Source organism: Corvus brachyrhynchos, unplaced genomic scaffold, assembly GCF_000691975.1.
Source record: "Corvus brachyrhynchos isolate BGI_N302 unplaced genomic scaffold, ASM69197v1 scaffold338, whole genome shotgun sequence".
NCBI classification, from domain to species: Eukaryota; Metazoa; Chordata; class Aves; order Passeriformes; family Corvidae; genus Corvus; species Corvus brachyrhynchos.
This window is the reverse complement of record NW_008239334.1, coordinates 379584-398292: the sequence shown is the minus strand read 5'-3', so window position 1 is coordinate 398292 and position 18709 is coordinate 379584. Positions and strand designations below refer to the sequence as shown.

General features: G+C 55.4%; 1 protein-coding gene across 1 annotated transcript in view; it reads left to right on the top strand.

Annotated features, from left to right (window-relative positions):
• Positions 1-18709, top strand: part of PLXNA2 (plexin A2) — a 143364-nt gene that overhangs the window by 101087 nt on the left and 23568 nt on the right. The window contains 10 exon segments of the mRNA XM_008638949.2: positions 159-316; positions 5545-5696; positions 8799-8916; positions 9378-9514; positions 12419-12586; positions 13125-13218; positions 14365-14604; positions 14783-14926; positions 16033-16267; positions 17661-17803. Coding sequence (XP_008637171.1) covers positions 159-316; positions 5545-5696; positions 8799-8916; positions 9378-9514; positions 12419-12586; positions 13125-13218; positions 14365-14604; positions 14783-14926; positions 16033-16267; positions 17661-17803 — 1589 coding nt within the window.

The following is an 18709-nucleotide window of genomic DNA, read 5'->3' as shown; positions in this document are numbered from 1 at the left end:
GGGGGAATCTCTCAGTCCCTGACCCTTCTCAATCCCAGCTGCATCCAGGGGAATCTCTCAATCCCAGCTGCATCCCGGGGGAATCTCTCAATCCCAGCTGCATCCAGGGGAATCTCTCGGTCCCTGACCCTCCCTGCTCTCCCACCCTCTCCCCGCAGTGCACCTGTACAAGTGCGCGGCGCAGCGCGAGAGCTGCGGGCTGTGCCTCAAGGCCGACCCCAAGTTCGAGTGTGGCTGGTGCAGCGGCGAGGCCAAGTGCACCCTGCGGCCCCACTGCGGCTCCCCCGTCAAGTGCTCCAACCCGCGCATCACCGAGGTGAGGCCGCGCTCCCCGCCCCCGCTCCTCCCGCGGCCGCTGGGCTGTCTCTGTGCTGGCCAAAATCCACCCGGCCCTGAGAAACAGGGATAAAACGCTCCAGTGCTGTCTGGGAAACCGCTGGCATGTGGCCAGGTGTGCAGCCACTGCCCCACGGGCAGCTGGCACTCGCCAGCCGTGCCACCCGCGCCGGGGTGACCGCCACGGACTGCTGCGGGAATGCTAATTTAACCAGGGAGCTAATTAGTCTGGAGTTGATGCTTCTGATGTTTCTGTTCAGCCCACTGAGGGATGCAAAATGTGTCCCAGGAGCATTTTCACCAGTGAAACTACACTCGCTCTGTTAACGCTGCTGTGAGGAGTGACACTCTATCAGGTGGGAATGAAGGAAGGTTTGGGTTTCTCGGTTAATTAAATCCCCCAAAAAAGCCTCCCTTGTCCTAGCTGTGCATCCACGCTGCAAAAGGTGTAACAGAGTTGGATCAGAGTTGTCTGTTACACCAACGCTCGTGGCAGGGCCGCTCAGCACCCAAAATCTGCCAGCTGAATCAGAACCCAAGCGAGTGTGGAAGTTTCCTCTTAAATTAAATTAGTTTCTACACTGGTTTAACTAAACTGGCTCAGATCCCAGGGGAAGGAAGCATCAACCTCCTTTTTATAGAGGAGAGGAGGAAGCACAGAGGCTGCTGCTGTGTCAGGGCTGGCTGGGGCTGCCTGGAGGATGATGTTGCTGAGGAGGGTCCATCCATCCTCAGGGATGTCACCAGACTTTTGGTATTTCTGCCTTAGACCTGTCCAGCAGTGCTGTACCTCTCTTGGGCAGGTTTTTCTCTTGTGCAGGCAGGGTGGAGCTGCTGAGGGGCAGGAGAGGTGCTGGGGCTGGTTGTGCAGAGATGGGAAACATTAAAAAGGCTTGGAAGCCTGTCCTTTCCTTGTTTGGTTGGTGTCTTTGTTTTCCCAGTCCCAGCTGTCCTACCAAGAGATTAAATGAACCTTAAAGGCTTCCCTGGCTATTCTCCTTGCCCTGCCAGTGGGCAGAACCCAAACTTCTCTTGCCCGAGTGCTGTTCTGCTGCACAAGGTTATGCTACGAGAAGCAAAACAGCCTCTACTGAGATTTGCTTCCCCATAAAGCAGGCAGAAAGTTGTCAAGTTGAAGAAATCTTGGAATTATTTATCTGCCCCTCCTTGAGCTAAGCAGAGAAGGGAAAAATGCTGTGCTCCAGCCACCAAGTGACTTGCATGTGAGCAGTGCCAGGCTGGCTCTGGCAGCTGGCTGCAGGCAGGGCACTGCCACCAAGTGTTTTATCACTGTCCAACTTGAAAGCAATACTTTTGGGCTCTGTCCAAGGAGAAAAGAGCAGAGCTCTGCTGATACAGATTTCTTGACTCCAGGTCTGTGTCTCAGCCCTGAGAGGGAGATTGTGGAGGAGACCATGAGACCTTCACGGCTTTTGTTGCTGTTGGGTCCTTTCCCGACATCTGAGTTTTCTCAGGATTCTGGTACCACGTTGCAGTGCCCAGTGCTGCAGAGCTGTACAGCTGGGGGGCCACCCTGCCCTGCTGGGACTGACCTGCCCCTGGCAGGTCCAGAGCTGGCACTGGTGGCACATCCTCCATCCCTTGGCCACCAGCAGTGACAGGACTGGGGAGCAGGGTTTGCTCTCATGCTGAAGCTCACATTGCAGCCTGGATTACCCAGACTAAAAGAGCCTTTAATATGGGCTATTTCCCACTCCTTTTGCTTCATCTGGCCAGGTTCACTCTTTGTGACAAGCCTGAGGTCAAGGGCCTGGCTCCCAGGCGCCAGTCCCTTCGGGGGAATGCATAAATAAGAAGAGATTGGGTTTTAATAATTCTAAAAGTAAATGAGCAGTGGGGTATTTGCAGTCCTTTCACTGAGTGAGAGGCCCAGCCCTCCCCAGCAATGTCCCCTCAGCAGCTCAAAACTTCCAGCCTGGCTGTGGCCTTAGCAATAAATAAATAAAAATCAGTTTTCTGGCGAACAAGCGGCGCTCTGATCTCCTATTCATTTATTTGCAGGCCTCATTAATATAACATCAGCGCAACAAACAGCTGAAGGGGGGGCAGTGTCAGGCTGAATAATGGAGTTGCTCTGCTGAGATAACAATTAGGTTCTGAATGTGCCATCAGCTGAGGCAGAGACAAGGAGGGATCATGCCGGGATGACAATGCTCATGTGCCGCTTCCCCGCTGGGCTCATCAGCTGGGATCCAGAGCTTAGAGCAGGAGGAGAAAAGCACAACGAGGATGAAGGTGGATGAGGTTTGGGGAGGGGGCGGGGGCTGTGCCATTGATTGGGTGCTCTCTCCGCACCCGAACAGATGCCCAGGGGTTGCTGTGCAGGGCTCGTGGCTCCCCTCCAGCTCTGCAGGGAAAGCCCCAGCATCTCCCAGCCAGCCCCGGCCCCAGCTCTCCCTGGCTCCTCACTGGCTTCTTCTGCAGGCGAAATGTTGCTTCATGTCAGAAACTCTCAGCGATTCAAGCAGCAAGACGTGACACTGAGAACCCCAGCACCTCCCAGCCAGCCCCGGCCCCAGCTCTCCCTGGCTCCTCACTGGCTTCTTCTGCAGGCGAAATGTTGCTTCATGTCAGAAACTCTCAGCGATTCAAGCAGCAAGACGTGACACTGAGAACATTCACCCCTCATTGCTGGAGCAGTGTCTTCTGCAGGCTGGGGAGGGGAGGGGTTCTAGCACTGGGCTGGGGCTCCCGGACCCCTGGGATCCTTGGATCCCAACCACAGGGATCCCTTGGACTCCAGCCTCGGGGATCCCTTGGATTCCAGCCTTGGGGGTCCCTACCCTGGTTTCAAGTAAAAGGCAGCAATAAGAGAAGTGCTCTGGAGCATTTCTGTCCCCTCCCTCATCAAGGACGGGGTGTGAGGGTGACCGAGCTCCTGCCACCCACTCCCCCATCCCTGTACCCAACCCTTTTTATGAATAACCCAGTGCTGCACACCTGATCAATCCTTCCCAGCATTATTACAGGGGCTGGATTGGGATTTCTCTCCTGCAGTGGGGAGAGGTGACCTGCTCAGAGTAATTCTGCCTCCCACAGCAGAGGTGCAGATTGCTAAACAGCAAATATCCAATTCCTGGTAATGGCCTTGCTTTTCCTCAGCTGCCCTTTGCAGGTCCCTTTCATCCTCCACAGAGCTCTAAGTGAAAAGCCAGTCTAGTGAAGTGATTTTCTTGAAATTGGGGAATATTTCTTGCTAATCCTGTCTGTCTCGGATCAGAAATTGGGGCTGGCAGCCCAGCAGCCTGGGCAGCTCCCAGCACAGCCCAGCTGGGATTAAGGCAGAGCATGGGCTGGCTGTGCTGGAGGTGCCTCATCCTCACCCCAAGGAGAAGCCCAGGGATGCTGCTCAGAGGGTCCCCAGCTCTGGGTGCACCGGGACCTTTAAGACTTATCTTCTTTCTGTGATTTTGACTGAATCTCTCCAGCTGTAATTAATTGAATGCATCTGTTCTAACCCTGGGGCTGCTTTATGGCACAGTTACTTCAAAACTGTTCAATTAGTGGCCACTAAAATCTAGGTCGAGTGGAGCTCCATATTGGGGATTTTCCAGGTCAGGACATTTTTTAAATACAGCATCAGCTCAGCTTTGTTCGGGGAGGCTGCTTGGCCCCGCTGGTTCTGCTCAGGTCAGGAAATGGCAAGCGGTGACTCTTTCCTGAGCAGTGATGAGACAACGAGCCCAGCAGAGTAAGTGCTCCAGTAAATGCATTTTAACATCATCCAGAGCTGCAAAGGACAGCTGTAACTGTCAAGTGCGTGAAGTGCCAAGTTCAGGTGATTCCCAACCAGTGATGTAAACACTACCAGGCCTCCAGGACTTGGTGTAACACAATCCAGCTTGATTTTGTAGTGGGTTTATGGGCACGTCGAGCTTCCCAGAGCTAAATGATACAAGACAGGCCATGGGGTGAGTTACAGGGAACAGGAGCACAACAGGCAGTGCGTGGTGAATAAATTAAAAACCTCCGTCAGGCGGTGGAGGGGAGAGGGAGGTGGGAATTAAAGGATGTGGAGGAAGGAGGGGGGGGCTTGGTGGCTCTGCCGGGTGCCTGGAGCTGGAATAACCTCAGCACGTGTGGCCAAAAATGGGACAGAATGCCCAGGGAAGTGGTGGAGTCACCCTGGAAGGTTCAAAAACCACGTGGATGTGGCACCTGGTTTAGTGGGGATGGCGGGATTCCATCTTGAAGATCTCGGATGTCTTTTTGGAGATGCCTTTGGGGAAGTTGGAACCAACTGTGATGAGGACAGGGATGTCCCACGAGGGCTGCTGTGGGACAGGTCACTGTGACGTGCTGTCCTGGTGGGACTGGTGTTCGGCCACCTCCCTCATTCACTCCTAAGAAGGTGGAGAAAACCAAGCATCCATCTGGGAACAGCAAGGGAAAGGCTCTGAAGAGCTCAAGTTTTTTGCCAAAGCCAAGGGTGGAACAAAGAAGCGTAAACAAGATTTATCCATTAAATTAATTAAATAGCATTATTATGGATTGTGTTTATTTATTAATAACAGCTGCAGCACGGGGAAGATGAGAAACTCACCCAAGAGCAACAGCAGAGCGGTGGCAGATTCAGGATAACTGTCTGAGAGTCCTGGGCCCAAATTTTGTGACTATGCATTATTGAAATTTATACTCCTAATTGAAGAGGAGATTGTCCTTAATGCAGGTCCGGGGAAGCAGGGATGGTTATGGCTGAGGCGGGCTATAAACAGGCAGCTTGAAAGCACACACCTCACCCTTTAACATTTTTAAGTCATTCGAGGTGCCAAGTCACTAATAAAATGTGACATTAACATTCAGAGAACAGCCAAGGCAGAAAGTAAAGTTCTCCCAAGCACCAGGCTGCTTCTGGAAGGTGACTTACCCTCTTCTGGACAGAGAAGATAGGAGCTAGGTTTATCCTTCTGGAAGGATTTCGGGGGAATGGCATTGCCCACTCCTCTTGGCCAGCTCAGGGACCTCGGAGTCCTCTCTTGGAGCACGGCACAGATAGATTTCAGCATCCTTGGGCTTCTCCAGGACATCCAGAAGGGCCATGAGGGGGTGGCCATGGCTAGGTTTGGCAGCAGGAGCAGGAGGAGGCTGCAGCACTCAAAGCAGAAGTGTTTCCAAACCAGGGCGGGGCTGAAGAACGGGCGTGGTGGGGATGTCACCTCCACTTCCCTGTGTTCTGTTTCCCTGCAGATCCTGACGGTGTCGGGGCCGCCGGAAGGAGGGACGAGGGTGACCATCCGTGGTGTGAACCTGGGCCTGGACTTCTCGGAGATCGCGCAGGGGGTGCAGGTGGCCGGGGTGCAGTGCACGCCCCTGCCCGAGCACTACGTCGTGGCGGAGCAGTGAGTGACCCCTCACCCGTCCCCACCGTGGGTCTCCAGGGCTGGGCACCCCACAGAGCCTCCTCCCTGACCTCCAGCCAATGCTCAGGAGGCCAAAAGCTTGCACAGAACCTGGGCGCCTGCAGGAAGGGCTCTGGAGGTGGACATGGGGAGGGGTTCCTGCACGTTCCCACATGTTCCCACACTCTGGACTCTCCCTGCGGGGGTTAAGCAGCCCTTTAAGTTTTCATTAAATGTTCTGTTTCCTTCCTGCTTGGCTAAGCACCTTTGCTGATGAGCACCTTGCTGCTGCCGCCGAGCCTCCGTGCTCCCCGTGCTCCCCATCCCACTTGGAATTCCGCCGGCGCTGCCGGCTGCACGCAGCCATTTGTTAGGCAGGCGAGGCGGTGACAGCCCCTTAATCCGAGTGGGCCTTCACTGGAGTCAATTCATTTGTTTCACTAAGAAAAATGTCAGGCCAAAATTAGAAAATAGGCCTGTAACAGGGGATGAGCGAATAAACCCCACGGCGTGACAGCCGCTCCTCTCCTGCCCTGGAGGGGCTGTGCTGGGGTAGTCAAGGTGCCCAGGGGGTGTTGGGGGTCATTTGTGCTGGGTGGGACAGCAGAAAGAGGTGATGTCTCCCCTTGGGCTGTGTCGTCTCCTGCTGGGGAGCAGGACGGTGTCCTGTGCAGTAGGATTGTGAGTGTGGAGATGGCCAAGACCCCACGGGTGGTTGCAGCAGCACAGACCTGCCCCAGCTTCGGGAGCAGCTGAAAGGAGTTGTCCTCTGCTGGGAAATGAATTTGGTGGCTCCCACTGAGAGCCCCAGCAAAGTGCAGGACCTGTCAGCTGGCGGCTTTGGTTTGGGGCTTGTCCATTCCTTGTGGTTCTTTCCCCATCTGTCAGGCGGAAGGGGCACTGATGACCCCTCTGGAGCAGCGAGAGTGAGTGCAGAGTGCCAGGGGATCTGGGATCACGGGATGAAGGGTGCCTGGTGTTCCTGCAGGAACGGCTCCAACCATGGCACCAATACCCCATCACTGCGAGCAGTTGGGGCTGTTCTGCTGAGCAGGACTTTGTTATATTTTATTTTTCAAATAAAGGATGGAAGATTATGAAATTATCCCCCTTTGATGGTATGAAACCCTGATTTTATAATCATGACTCTAATTACGGCTCTTGAGCTTTCAAAGTTTGTTAACATCATTAAAACATTTACCCTGGGCAGATAACAGCAAGCGTTAGCATGAGAGCTGCCTTTTAAAGATGAATACAGATAAAAGGACCCTCTTACGGGTTCTGTGGGCAGACTGAATTCCAAGACTGTAATGACTCTGCCATATGCTCCAGCCCCGCAATCTATCAGCCAGCAATTAGGTTAATGTTGGTGAAAGGGCCACTTAGCCCGGCAATCAGCACCCTACAGCTCTGCCGAATGCATCATTTTGTAACAAGGTACCTGCTGGGGATTTGGCTTTTAGCGGGACTGGGGACCAGGTGTACCCGGTCACTTGTGCCCCGTCCCACGGCCCTCCCTGCCCGGGCTGTGCTGCAGCTGCTGCTTTGCTGGCAGAGTTCAGTATTCGGTGATTCCTTGTGGGAGAGAGAACCTCCCCTCTCTTCTCCTGCCCGTGGCGGGTCAGGAACCACTTCCCAGGCTTTGTTTGCCGTGCCCCGAGCTCGGAGTGACCTCCTCTCCCCGCTGCCAGTCTGCAGAAGTGAGGGAGGAGCAGGCAGAGAGGTGCAGGGGCGATGTCTGGTTGAAAGGCAGAGCGAGGAGCACGTGGCAGAGGAAGGCACGGAGCCGAGACGCTTCAATCCCTGCTCTCCAAAGGCAGCATCTCTCTAGGCAACCCCTTTTGATGTGCAGCAATGAGGACGTGCATGTTCCAGCTCTTTACCGGTGTGTGTGTATTTCATCGGCCCTCCTGGCATCACCTGTGCAGGCGAGCTGCAGCTTCTTTTCTTCCTTTAGTCTTCGCCTTTTATTTTATTTTACTTTGTTTTATTTGCAGTGAATTTAATGCTGCTGAAGGCAGCTGGAACGCTGCCTCCCCAAACTGGGGCCTTTTGTGTCTTTGTGTGTGATAGGCAGAGGAGTGAGCGCTTCCTTCTCCTTCAGCCTCAGCAGGCAGAGGCTGCTCTGGCTCTTCTCAGGTCCCTCTCCTGGGGTCAGAGCCCACGGGTATCTCATCATGGGTGGAACTGCACCTCCTGCCTCAGGCAGGTTACTCCTACCCTCAGCTTTTCATCCCTGAGGCAAATTACCCATCCTCAAGTCTCCAGTCCCGAGGCAAGTTGCTCCCACTCTCAGATTTCCAGTCTGGGGCAGGTTCCTCCCACCCTCAGCTTCCCAGTGCCTGCAGGGATGCTCTTGAATTCATCTTTCCAGCACTGCTGTGGGAGCATCCACCCCTTTCAGGTCCATCTGGAGAGCCCTGCCAGCTGATGCCTCTCTGGAAACCTCCCCCAAACCTGCTGGCACGACTGGCATCCGCTTGATCCCGATCCCAGCTAGTGTCACACATCCCTCGTGCCCTGGGATTTGGGGGTTGTGCATCCACAGTGATCAGCCATGGTTAACCCCAGCAGATCTCCCTGTCCCTGCAGCTTTCCCAGCCTCAGGATGTGCCCACGGGGCTGAGCTGGACCACGCCAGGAGCACGGGGACAAGCTCCGGTGACCACCACGAGTGTGTTTGTGGCAGCCAGCCCTGTCCCCCAGCAGGAGCTGCTCTCCAGGGCTGTCTCTATCATCCCCCAGCCGGTTTCTCCAGTTTTGATTAACTGGGAGTCTGCAGTGTGAGCTGTTCCCTTAATGAACTCATCTGTTACTCTGAGGACTTTGCACTCACTTTGCTACTGGCTAATATATTGCCATTAGTGCTCTGCTTTGCTCTGGAGTTTACAGCTTGTAATAATTATGTCTAATTTTGATTTTTTTCCCTTTAAATTACTACATGGGGTAAAAATAGACTCAGTAATTAACTTCTTCCAAAGAGGCAGATATCAAAGTTAAAGAGGAGGGGGGAGAGAAAGGAGAAAAAAAGGCAGTGTGGAGCTGTGCAGGGCACTGCTGGCACCTCCTGCCAAAGCTTCCCTGCGGCATTTCTGCTTCCAGGATCGTCTGTGAAATGGGGCAGGCGCTTCCAGGGATCAGCTCCGGCCCAGTGCTCCTGTGCATCGGAGAGTGCAAGCCCGAGTTCACGGCCAAGTCAGCGCAGCAGTACATGTTCGTGGTGAGTGTCCTGCTGGGAGACAGCACATGTGTCCCCCGGGAACTGAGCGTGGCACATGGAGGGGGTTCAGCTCCAGGAGACAATCCCAGAATTGCCATTTTTTTCTGGTGGTTTCCCCCTGGTGTTGCACAATTTTGGGGGGCCCAGTCAACAAGCCCAGCTTGCAGGATTGAGAGCCCACCCTGGGAATAAACCAGGGCTCCCACAACATTTGGGTTCAGCTTTGCACCCCCAAAACAGTGATTATGGAATCATAGAATGGCTTGGGTTGGAAGGGATCCTCAAAGACCCAGTGCAACCCGTGCCATGGGCAGGGACACTTTCCTCTGTCCCAGGGTGCTCCAAACCCCGTCCAGCCTGGCCTTGGACACACTCAGGGATGTCCTTCTCTGCTGCCACAGCCCCCCACAGCAGCTCCCTGCAGCAGCAGGAGCCCTGAGCTTGTCCTTTCCTTCCTGCAGACTCCAGCCGTGAGTTTCCTGAGCCCCAGCCGCGGCCCGGAGTCGGGAGGGACCATGGTGACCATCTCCGGCCACTACCTCGGGGCTGGCAGCCGCGTGTCCGTGCTCCTGGGAAACCAGACCTGCGAATTCCACGAGTAAGAGACCAGCACAGGCTCCTGCAGCACCTCCTGCCCCTGTCCCAGCACGGATCTGCTGGAGCTGAATGTGCGAAAATCCATCTGGGAGCCCCTAAGGCTCCCATTCCCTCTTTTATTGTATGAAACCATCTTCTCTTTTATTGTGATGGAGGCTTGCATGGCAAGGGAGGGATTCATCGGTGTCAGTGCTGTCCATTATTTCATTTTAATGCTGTTCCAATGGTAACTGGTCTGAAAATCTCAGCGAAACACCACTGTGATGGAAATAGGCTTATATTGGCCATCAGTACCTGCCCCCAGCCCGGCTGCTCTGAAGAAAATGGAACATTTATAAGAAATATCTCCTTTCTCTTTCCACTGCACTGCTTTTATTACAGCCACTGCTGCAGGTGCCTCGACCTCCTAAAAATGGTGTGGGATCCTCAGGGCAGAGCAAGGCGAGGGTCTGCTCACACCTCCTGCTGAGGAACTTGCACAGCCATCAATCTCTGCTGGGATTTCAATGGCAAATTTGCTTTTTCCCCAGCAGTGTGAACACACAGTTGACATTTGCAGGGTTTAATGGGTTTTCCTGGGGCTTAGTTAAAAAAGAGACGTGTGGTTTACATCTGTGTGAACACGTACACAGCCCTGCCCGCCCTGCCCGCCCTGCCCACCCTGCCGGCAGTGGGCACAGCCTGGTGCCAACCCGATGTCCAAAGGGATTCTGCCTCCCAGATCCTCACTCAGGAGGAATTGAGGAAGTTTCTGGGAAAGCAAAGATCCCTGGAGGGGAATTTCTCATCCAAAAGCCTGAGAGGTTCTTGGATGTGGGAGCTGTGGGCATTCAGGTGTGGGAGCACAGTGGGTTATTGGCAGTGCTTGTTCTGGATCCATCCCAGGATGGTGCCTGGCGAGGTCAGGGCATTCCAGGACCTCCCAGTGCAGCTCAGTCCTGAACAACCCATCAATATCTCCTCCCACATCCAAAACAAAGGTGCCAAACTGCTCCCTCAGATGGAGACAGGGAACAGCGTTACCACCAGCAGAAGAGTGGGATCAGCCCTGGAACATCATCCCTTAAACACCTGATCCTACTCAGGCAACCTGCAGCTACTGGCCTGCAAAACCTTGAAGAGCTCTGGATTCCCTGGATGTTCTAATTGCAGCGGGAAGCAGAAACTCGAGCAAGGCGAGAGCAGCGACTGAGCAGCTCCATCCCTCACGTGGGGCCACGCTGTGCACTTGGTTTGCCGTGGACTGTTTGGAGGCAATGAACTTCAATTGTACTCGAGGGTGTGGGGGAGCCTGATGAGATGAAGCAGCTCCTAATGAGATTCCCTCTAATTACAGCTTCCCCCATTCTCCCCTCTCTGATCGGAGGAGTGGGTAGATTCACCATGACGACATAATAATAGCACAGAAAGCTAATTAGCTGATCACAGGGAGCCGGGAGCTGCTCTGCCAGCAGCCCTGCGTCACTCTGCAGCCCGTGCCAGAGCCGGGCAGGCACGGCGGGGTCTGGGGTGGGCAGCAGAGCAGGCAGGGCAGGGCAGAGCAGGTAGCCCATCAGGCTGCACAGAATCACTCCAGCACTCAGCACAGAGGCAGGAGAATCCCACCCCTCACACAAGGAGGCCTTTGCAGCTAAATTAAACCAAGGTGGAGACTGAGGATGGGATGAGGGAGAGAAAAGGAGCAGGGCAGTGGATGTGTTGCTGCATCAACAGACACGGCCGAGTGCAATTGGTTTGAGGTGTTTTAGGGGTTCTTTAGGGGATTATTTCTGTTCCCTCGGTTGTGGGGGGTGGAAGTGCTCAGGTGTGAGCTGGGAACATTGTGGTACCTGCTGTTCCATGCCCTCCTAAATGCCCATACTCCTTAGGGGGGGCAAGGAGTGTGTAAGGACCCCAAAAAAGGACCACCCGTTGTCCCCCTGCCAGGCACAGACTCAGAGCTTTGCAGGAAGCGGAGCAGGGACACGGCTGTACTTGAGCCTCAGCCGGCCAGCACCTCCACAAGCCCCTGAGGATGGTGAGGATGGTGAAGGTTGCCCATTCAGGAGTGCCAGGTTTTGATTTAAGTGCCCGACTGGCAGTGAGGTGCTGCAGGCCTGTCCTCTCCCCTGGGAGAGCCCAAAACGAAACCAGCCATGGAAAGAACACTGACTTCTCAGCAAGCCAGGGGCAGGTTTGGGCAGGAAGGACAGCCACGGGGGCCATGCAGGAACACTGGACTGCCAGGGATGTCCCTCCAGCGCTTCTTGTAGGATCAGTGTCCAAGGAGCCGTGTGGTTCCTCCCAGCTCTGTTCTGGACGCTCAGATCTCATTCCCTTTCTGCATCCCTCCACCCACTGGCGCCTTTGTGCTCTTACGGTGCTTCACTGCGCCGCTGCCTCGACCTTCTCCGGGGCTCTGGTGGCAGCAGATGGTCTGTTGTGTCCAGCCAGGCAGCGCCGAGCCGAGGTCACCCCGCTCTGATGGGGAGACAAAGCCCGAGGCAGCGGTGCCGGTGCCATGGCCCTTCCCCAGCGGGGGCTGCACGGGGCCATTATGCTGCTTACAAGCGCCTCGTGTGTGCAGTGGGGTGGGGAGGGGAAGAATTTGGCTTTTCACTGAGCTTATGCATCCCATTTAAAAGGCAGCCATCTGTTTTCACACGCCCAGCAGAAGGCAGCGGGTTCAGGGGGATGCGGAGCTGCAGTTTGGCACAAAGAGGGATTTCAGGGAGGCTGCGCTGCTCTCCCGGTGGGCAGAGCTCGGTGCAGAGCTCTCTACCCTCCCTCCCGTGCCAAACCCTCCTGCCCATCCCAGGAGCTTCCCAGGTACCAGCCCTTTAGTGACCCGCCCCAGGACAGGACAGAGGCTGTGACCTGCCCCTACACCAGCCCCATTAACACTCCCCGTTTCCCTCTCGTGCAGGCGATCCATGAACGAGATCGTTTGTGTGTCAGCGCCCTCAGCCCACGGCCTGGGGGCTGTTCCCGTCTCTGTCAGCGTGGACCGGGCTCAGCTGGAGAGGACTTTGCTGTTCGAGTACATCGATGACCCCAAGGTGCAGCACATCGAGCCCGAGTGGAGCATCGCCAGGTAAGGGCACTGACAGCACCTGCTCGGCCCTCCCCTGCCCTGGGGCTCCTCAGCACACAGCCAGGCCAAAGGAGGGGCTCTTTGGAAATGCACTTCCCACCCAGCGCCCTGGATGGGTCAGGGCTGGGCATTTCTGGGGTCTACATTTAGCAGAACTCCGGCCTGGGGTTACCAGAGGGGTTGTGTTTATCCAGGCAGTGACGGCGGACCCTGCACCGGCAGTGTGGGGGCCGCTCTAAAGCCCAGATCACCCCCTCAGCTGCAGAAGGGCACAATTGCCCCTTAAAGGCTCCTTCTTGTGGTCCTGGAATACGACAGAGCCAGCAGCCACCGAGAAAGGGAAAAGCTGATGTCAATCAAAGTGCACTGCGAGGAACAGGGTGGCTGCTGCTGTCACATCATGGGGACATTGCTGTACTCACCCTCTCAACGCTCACCCTCACGGCAGCTTGTCACTGGGGCTGAGCTCCGCAGCGCTGGAGCCCCGGCTCTGTGCACACCCAGCCCACTGACCAGGCCTCTCCTGGCTTTCCTGCAGCGGACACACGCCCCTGACTGTCACCGGCTCCAACCTGGACGTGATCCAGGAGCCCCGGATCCGCGTCAAGTACAATGGGAAGGAGTTTGTCAACGTGAGTAGGGGCTGTCAGCTGGGAACCTCCTTCTGCATCCCCCTGGATGGGGGTACCGGTGCCAGTGCTGCCTGCCTGGGGAGGTTTGCCATGGCAAAAGCTGCTCTGGGGGTGTTTCCCCGCACTCCCCCTAACTGGGAGCACTGGGAAGAGGGAATTTGACACTCAAAAATGGGAAATTACCTCCTTCCCCTACCTGCATTCTTAGTCCATGAGTGAGAAACTGAGATGAACCCCCAGCTAAATGGGGACTGAGCAAGGTTCTTGTGTGTGCTGCAAGTAAGAATGGTACCTCCAGGACCTCAGAAATCATTCTGATCAAGTAGAACTGAAATATATTGTTTCCATGCAGTGATCTTTGTGACTGAGTCCGTATTATCTTGGAAAGGGCAAATCACTTACCGGTCTTTTCCTATTCCTTTTCTCCCCCTCAAGACCTTTTTCATCTGAGCTCTTTTTAAAAAGACATCTAATTTTGTTGCTAGCACTTGCAGTTATAGTGCTACAAAAATAATTCTGAAGACACAAAATTGAATGAAATTAAATCTTTCACTTATGGAGGGAGGCCAAATGGTTGGGTTCTTGCTGCTTTACAAGGCAAGAGCCCCATAAATCAGCGATTTCCCTGCTTTGAGGGCTGGAGGAGCTGTGGGTGTCCTCAGCCCAGCAGGAGGTGACCTTCAGGTTCCCTCCTGCCCACCAGTGTCAGATGATCCTTCCCTTCCCTCGCTGGCATTTGGGAATGGCCTCTAATCACCCATTTGCAGTGTTCCCTATGGGTCTGCTTCAGAGCTAGAGAGGAGGAAAGTGGAAGGAAAAGGGGAAAAAATAAAGAAAAAGGAGTAAGAGCTGCTGTGCGAGCCTTTAGCTCTGCTGAAACATGGCTCATTTTGGGCTCACACTCCATCTCTACCCCAGTGCCTTTGTGCTGGCTGGAGGAGAAGCAAATTGCCCCAAACCAGGGTTGTAATGCCTCACAGAATCAGTAAGGTTGGAAAAGATCTCTGAGATCACGGACCATCAAGCCTGGATTAAATATTTCCAGCTAAGCATGAATCCACTGGACTTCCCAGCCATCAGAGCATCACTGTCCCGCTCAGGGCAGAGCGTTCCCTGCTGCCTCTCTGAAAGCACCCCCTTCCCCAGGTGTGCAAGGTGGTGAACGCCACGGCCCTGGCCTGCCTGGCCCCCCCGCTGACCCCCGAGTACCGGCCAGGCCTGGACGCCGTGGAGCGGCCGGACGAGTTCGGCTTCATCTTCAACAACGTCCAGTCCCTGCTGGTCTACAATGACACCAAGTTCATCTACTACCCCAACCCCACGTTTGAAATGCTGAGCTCCACCGGGGTGCTGGAGCAGAAGCCAGGCTCACCCATCATCCTGAAGGTAAGGAGAGCCTGGCTCGGCCCATGGGGAGAGTCACGAAAACCCCGGAGGGAGGGAGGGAGGGGGTCGTCCCTGCTGCGGAGGATGGGGTGCCCTGAGCAGAGCCCCGCTGTTTGCACAAGTGGAAGCTGGAGGAATGTGCTGCATCTTTGTCGCTGTTGTGTCCCCATGTCCCCAGGGCAGGAACCTGTGCCCGCCCGCCCCGGGAGGAGCCAAGCTCAACTACACGGTGCTGATCGGAGAGACGCCCTGCGCCGTCACCGTGTCCGAGACGCAGCTGCTGTGCGAGCCCCCCACCCTCACCGGGCAGCACAAAGTCATGGTGAGGGGCCACCTGTCCCATCAGCATCCCCTTCCCCTCTCCGCCCTTTCTCCTCCTTCCCCAGCTCCCCGAGTCCCTTGGATACTGAACACAACCCCCTGTGTGAGGCCTGGTAGGGTTTTAGATTTTATGGGTGTCTAATTGGTAGTTTAAAATATTGATGTGGATTAGCGTGGAGAGACTTTGTCCTTCCCCAAGAGTCACTCCCTTCTAGAAGGGAAAATGCTTTTCAGAGCCTTCTAGAAGGAACAAATCTGTCTGGCAGTGCCTTTGGCACTGGGTGCCATCCTTCTGCTGGATGAGGTTGAGACCATTCCCAGTGTTCTCCCTCCTGAAGGGATTTAATCAGCCCACAGAGCCAGACCTGATCTGCCAAGTGGATGGAAAGGTTTTGCCTTTTCCCAAAGCAGGAGCCAGGAACATCTGAGCACTGGAGTGGTTGGATCGACACCCTCAGCCAGGATAAATCAGTGCCTTCCTCTGCTCTGCCTTTGGGCATCGCCGCTTCCTCTGCTCCCCTTGCAGACCAAACCCCAGCTGCCGAATTGCTGGAGCAGGGCCCAAATGAGATTGTAATTGTGATTTATTTCCCTTGAAGTTCAGCATCCAGAACATATTCAGATTATCACAGTGTGACTCCCAGAAGCGCGACCTGGCTGAGAGCTGCTCACATCTGTGGCCAGGGCACATCCAAGAAAAGCCTGTCCTGGTATTAACTCCAGCCTGTTTGCTGCACAGCTTCCACATGGGCTTCCTCCTCCCTTCTCTGCCCTGTCCTTGCAGTCACTCTGGTTTCTTGTCAGTGCAACGATCAGGGGCTTGTTAATGTCCACAGTTTACAAAAAGGAGTTGAAAGCTGTAAAATGAAAGTCAAATGGAGCCATCAGATAATAGGAACAAAGCCCCGATAGTGAAGGGCTGGCACATTTATCATCACTTGAAGCCTCCCTGTGTTCACACAAGCGGCCCCCTCTGTGTTTGAAGGCAACTGGAGTTTTACATTCCTAAGCAGAGGTGGCTCACTGCTTCCCAAGGGATCTGGGCAGGACAGGGTTTGGCACAGGGAGGCACCTCCAGCTGCTGCTCACCCGTGCTGTGCCCTGCAGGTGCGTGTTGGGGGGGTCATCTTCTCCCCTGGCTCGGTGAGCATCGTCTCCGACAGCCTCCTGACCCTGCCCGCCATCGTCAGCATCGCGGCCGGCGGCTCCTTGCTCCTCATCATCGTCATCATCGTCCTCATCGCCTACAAGCGCAAGTCCCGCGAGAACGACCTCACCCTCAAGAGGCTGCAGATGCAGATGGACAATCTGGAGTCCCGGGTGGCCCTGGAGTGCAAGGAGGGTCGGTACTGCCGGGGCTGGGCGCTCTCTGCGTGCTGCAGCCCCGCGGGTGGGGTCCCAGTTCTCCCAGCACCCCGGGGTCTGCAGCGCGGAGCTGGCTGGGTGCTCCGTGGGGTTTGTGGGTTCCCTTGGGGGTTTGTGGGGGTCCCTTGGGGTTCCCACGCCTGCCCCACCTCGGGAGGATGGCAGCCAGCAGCGTGTGAGCAGCGGACACGGCTCTGATGTGCAGAGAATGGGATTAGAGCTTGGTCCCGCTTAGGCGGCCCGCCTGGCTCGCACGGCAGGGACGGCACGAGCCCCGCGTGCCCTGCACAAAGTGTCCCCTTGTCCGATGGCTTTGGAGGGAGGGGCTTTTCCAAAGGCACAGAGAGAGGGGGACAGAGGGGCTCCGACCCCCAAATAACAGCGTGAAGCCCACTTGGGAGGCAGGAGGGCTGGAAAGCTGGGCCAGTCCCTCCTCCGGCCCAAGCGTAAGCCCAGAGCAGCAAGAGTAGGTTCAGGGGATAGGAAGAAGCTCCTCAGGCATTTGCTTCTGGGAAGTTTTGGGTGTTATCTGGAGCATCCAGAGCTGCTGCTTGCAAGTTTCCACATGGACAAGTCCTGTCCCTTGCGAGGAGGCAGCTGAGCCCCCCTCGCCCTGCAGGTGAAGGTGGGGTTTTGGGGGGTGCTGCTGTTGTTTCCTACATCCTCCCACCTGGGCAGGGGCTTAATCAATCAAAGTAACATAAATAGAAAGCTGCACATTTCATAGTGGAGAGAGAGAGTTGCACTGGATTTGTTCAGCTGATTTCAAGGGTAGCCTTGAAAGCACAGGGCAAAAATTGAGATGTATTCAGGAGAAACCACAGACAGCTTGGCACAGCCCAGCTGGGGTACAGAGGTCTCACTGAGCCAGCGTGTCACACTTTGGAGAGGGAACACGAGGAGACACATCCAGCTGTAGAACATGGTGTTATGAGAGGAAGAATAAATCCCTTCCTGACCCCTGCAGCAGCTCAGATTTGATCTGCATCAGATTTGATTATCTTGGCAATTGTTGATAGAGGAGGAAAACCAGAAGAAAGGAAAGGAGGGGAGGCACCAAGTTATGAAAACAGATCCTTGTTTCTCTGTGCAGCCTTGTGCTGATGTTTTAGGTGTGTGTGCACAGGTGTGAACTGCATACAAATTAGCCACAGCTTTGTTCTCAGTCTCTGCTCTGAGCAGTGCCTGCTCTCCCACCCTCGGCTGCTGAGATGGAGTCTCCAAGGGTGTCTGAGCTCCTCGGAATCCTTTCCTGAGCTGGCCCCTCCTGCCGTGTCCACGGGGAGAGCAGGCAGCCAGCCCTGCCCAAAACCTTCTCCCAAAGGCTCCCGGAGCTCAGCTCTCCCTGCCCTGTTGTCTCCCCCGAACAGCTTTTGCAGAGCTGCAGACGGACATCAATGAGCTGACCAGCGACCTGGACCGCTCCGGGATCCCCTACCTGGACTACCGCACCTACGCCATGAGGGTGCTGTTCCCGGGCATCGAGGACCACCCAGTCCTGCGGGAGCTGGAGGTAACCCGGCTCTGCTCCGGCTCTCCCGGTTTCTCTGAGCCCTCAGGGAAGCCAGCAGGGAGCCCTGCAGCACCTCTACGGCTCCACACCAGAGCGTGTTGGATGCCCTGGGGTCAGCAGGCTGAGCCCCGAGTTCATTTTAACTCCGAGCCTGGAGTTTTATCTCTGCCCACATCACCGGCTTCTTTTCGGTTTCTCCTCTCTGGTGTTGGTTTATTTTTATTTTATGGGGGTTTATACTGCTCTAGGGCAGCAGCAGAGCAGGGCAGAGATGTTATGGTGTGCTCTAAAGTCCTCCTAAGCCGCCTCGAGGTGCAGGGGATGGCTGAGTGCCCGGAGCATCCTGCCCGGAGCATCCCGCTGCTGTTCCCTCGCGTGTCCACAGGAGGGCAAGGGGAATGCCCAGGCTCTCCAGCCTCCGAGCAAGTGCTTCCATCTCCCTGGTTTTCCCACTAAGATGTGTAAAAATAAAGAAAAGATTTTCCCTGGGGACACGGAGGAATTGGGAACGTGCAAGGCTCCAGCGGGGCACCTGGCAGATGGGCCCTGCTCACCTGGGAGAGGGCCAAAAAAAGGATGGGGTTCACAAACATCATCTCACACCTGGGATGGGGCTCACATCTCACATCCCACGGGATGGGGCTGTGATCCTCACGCTGGGATGAGGCTGCCGTCCTCCGTGTGGGATGTCCACAGGCTCAGCTCAGCTTTTCAGAGACTGGGATTGCCCCAGTATACCCTGAAATCCTGTTTCCTCCACACAGAGCAGGGTTGGATGCAGGAGGGAGGAGTCCTGGTTGCTCCAGGGCTGGATTCCTTTTCCAGGCAGGCACTTCCCAGCATTAAAGCGTTAATTTGGGTTCCTTTCCTCGGCCACCAGCACCGAGCAGTCTCTGTGGCATTGCT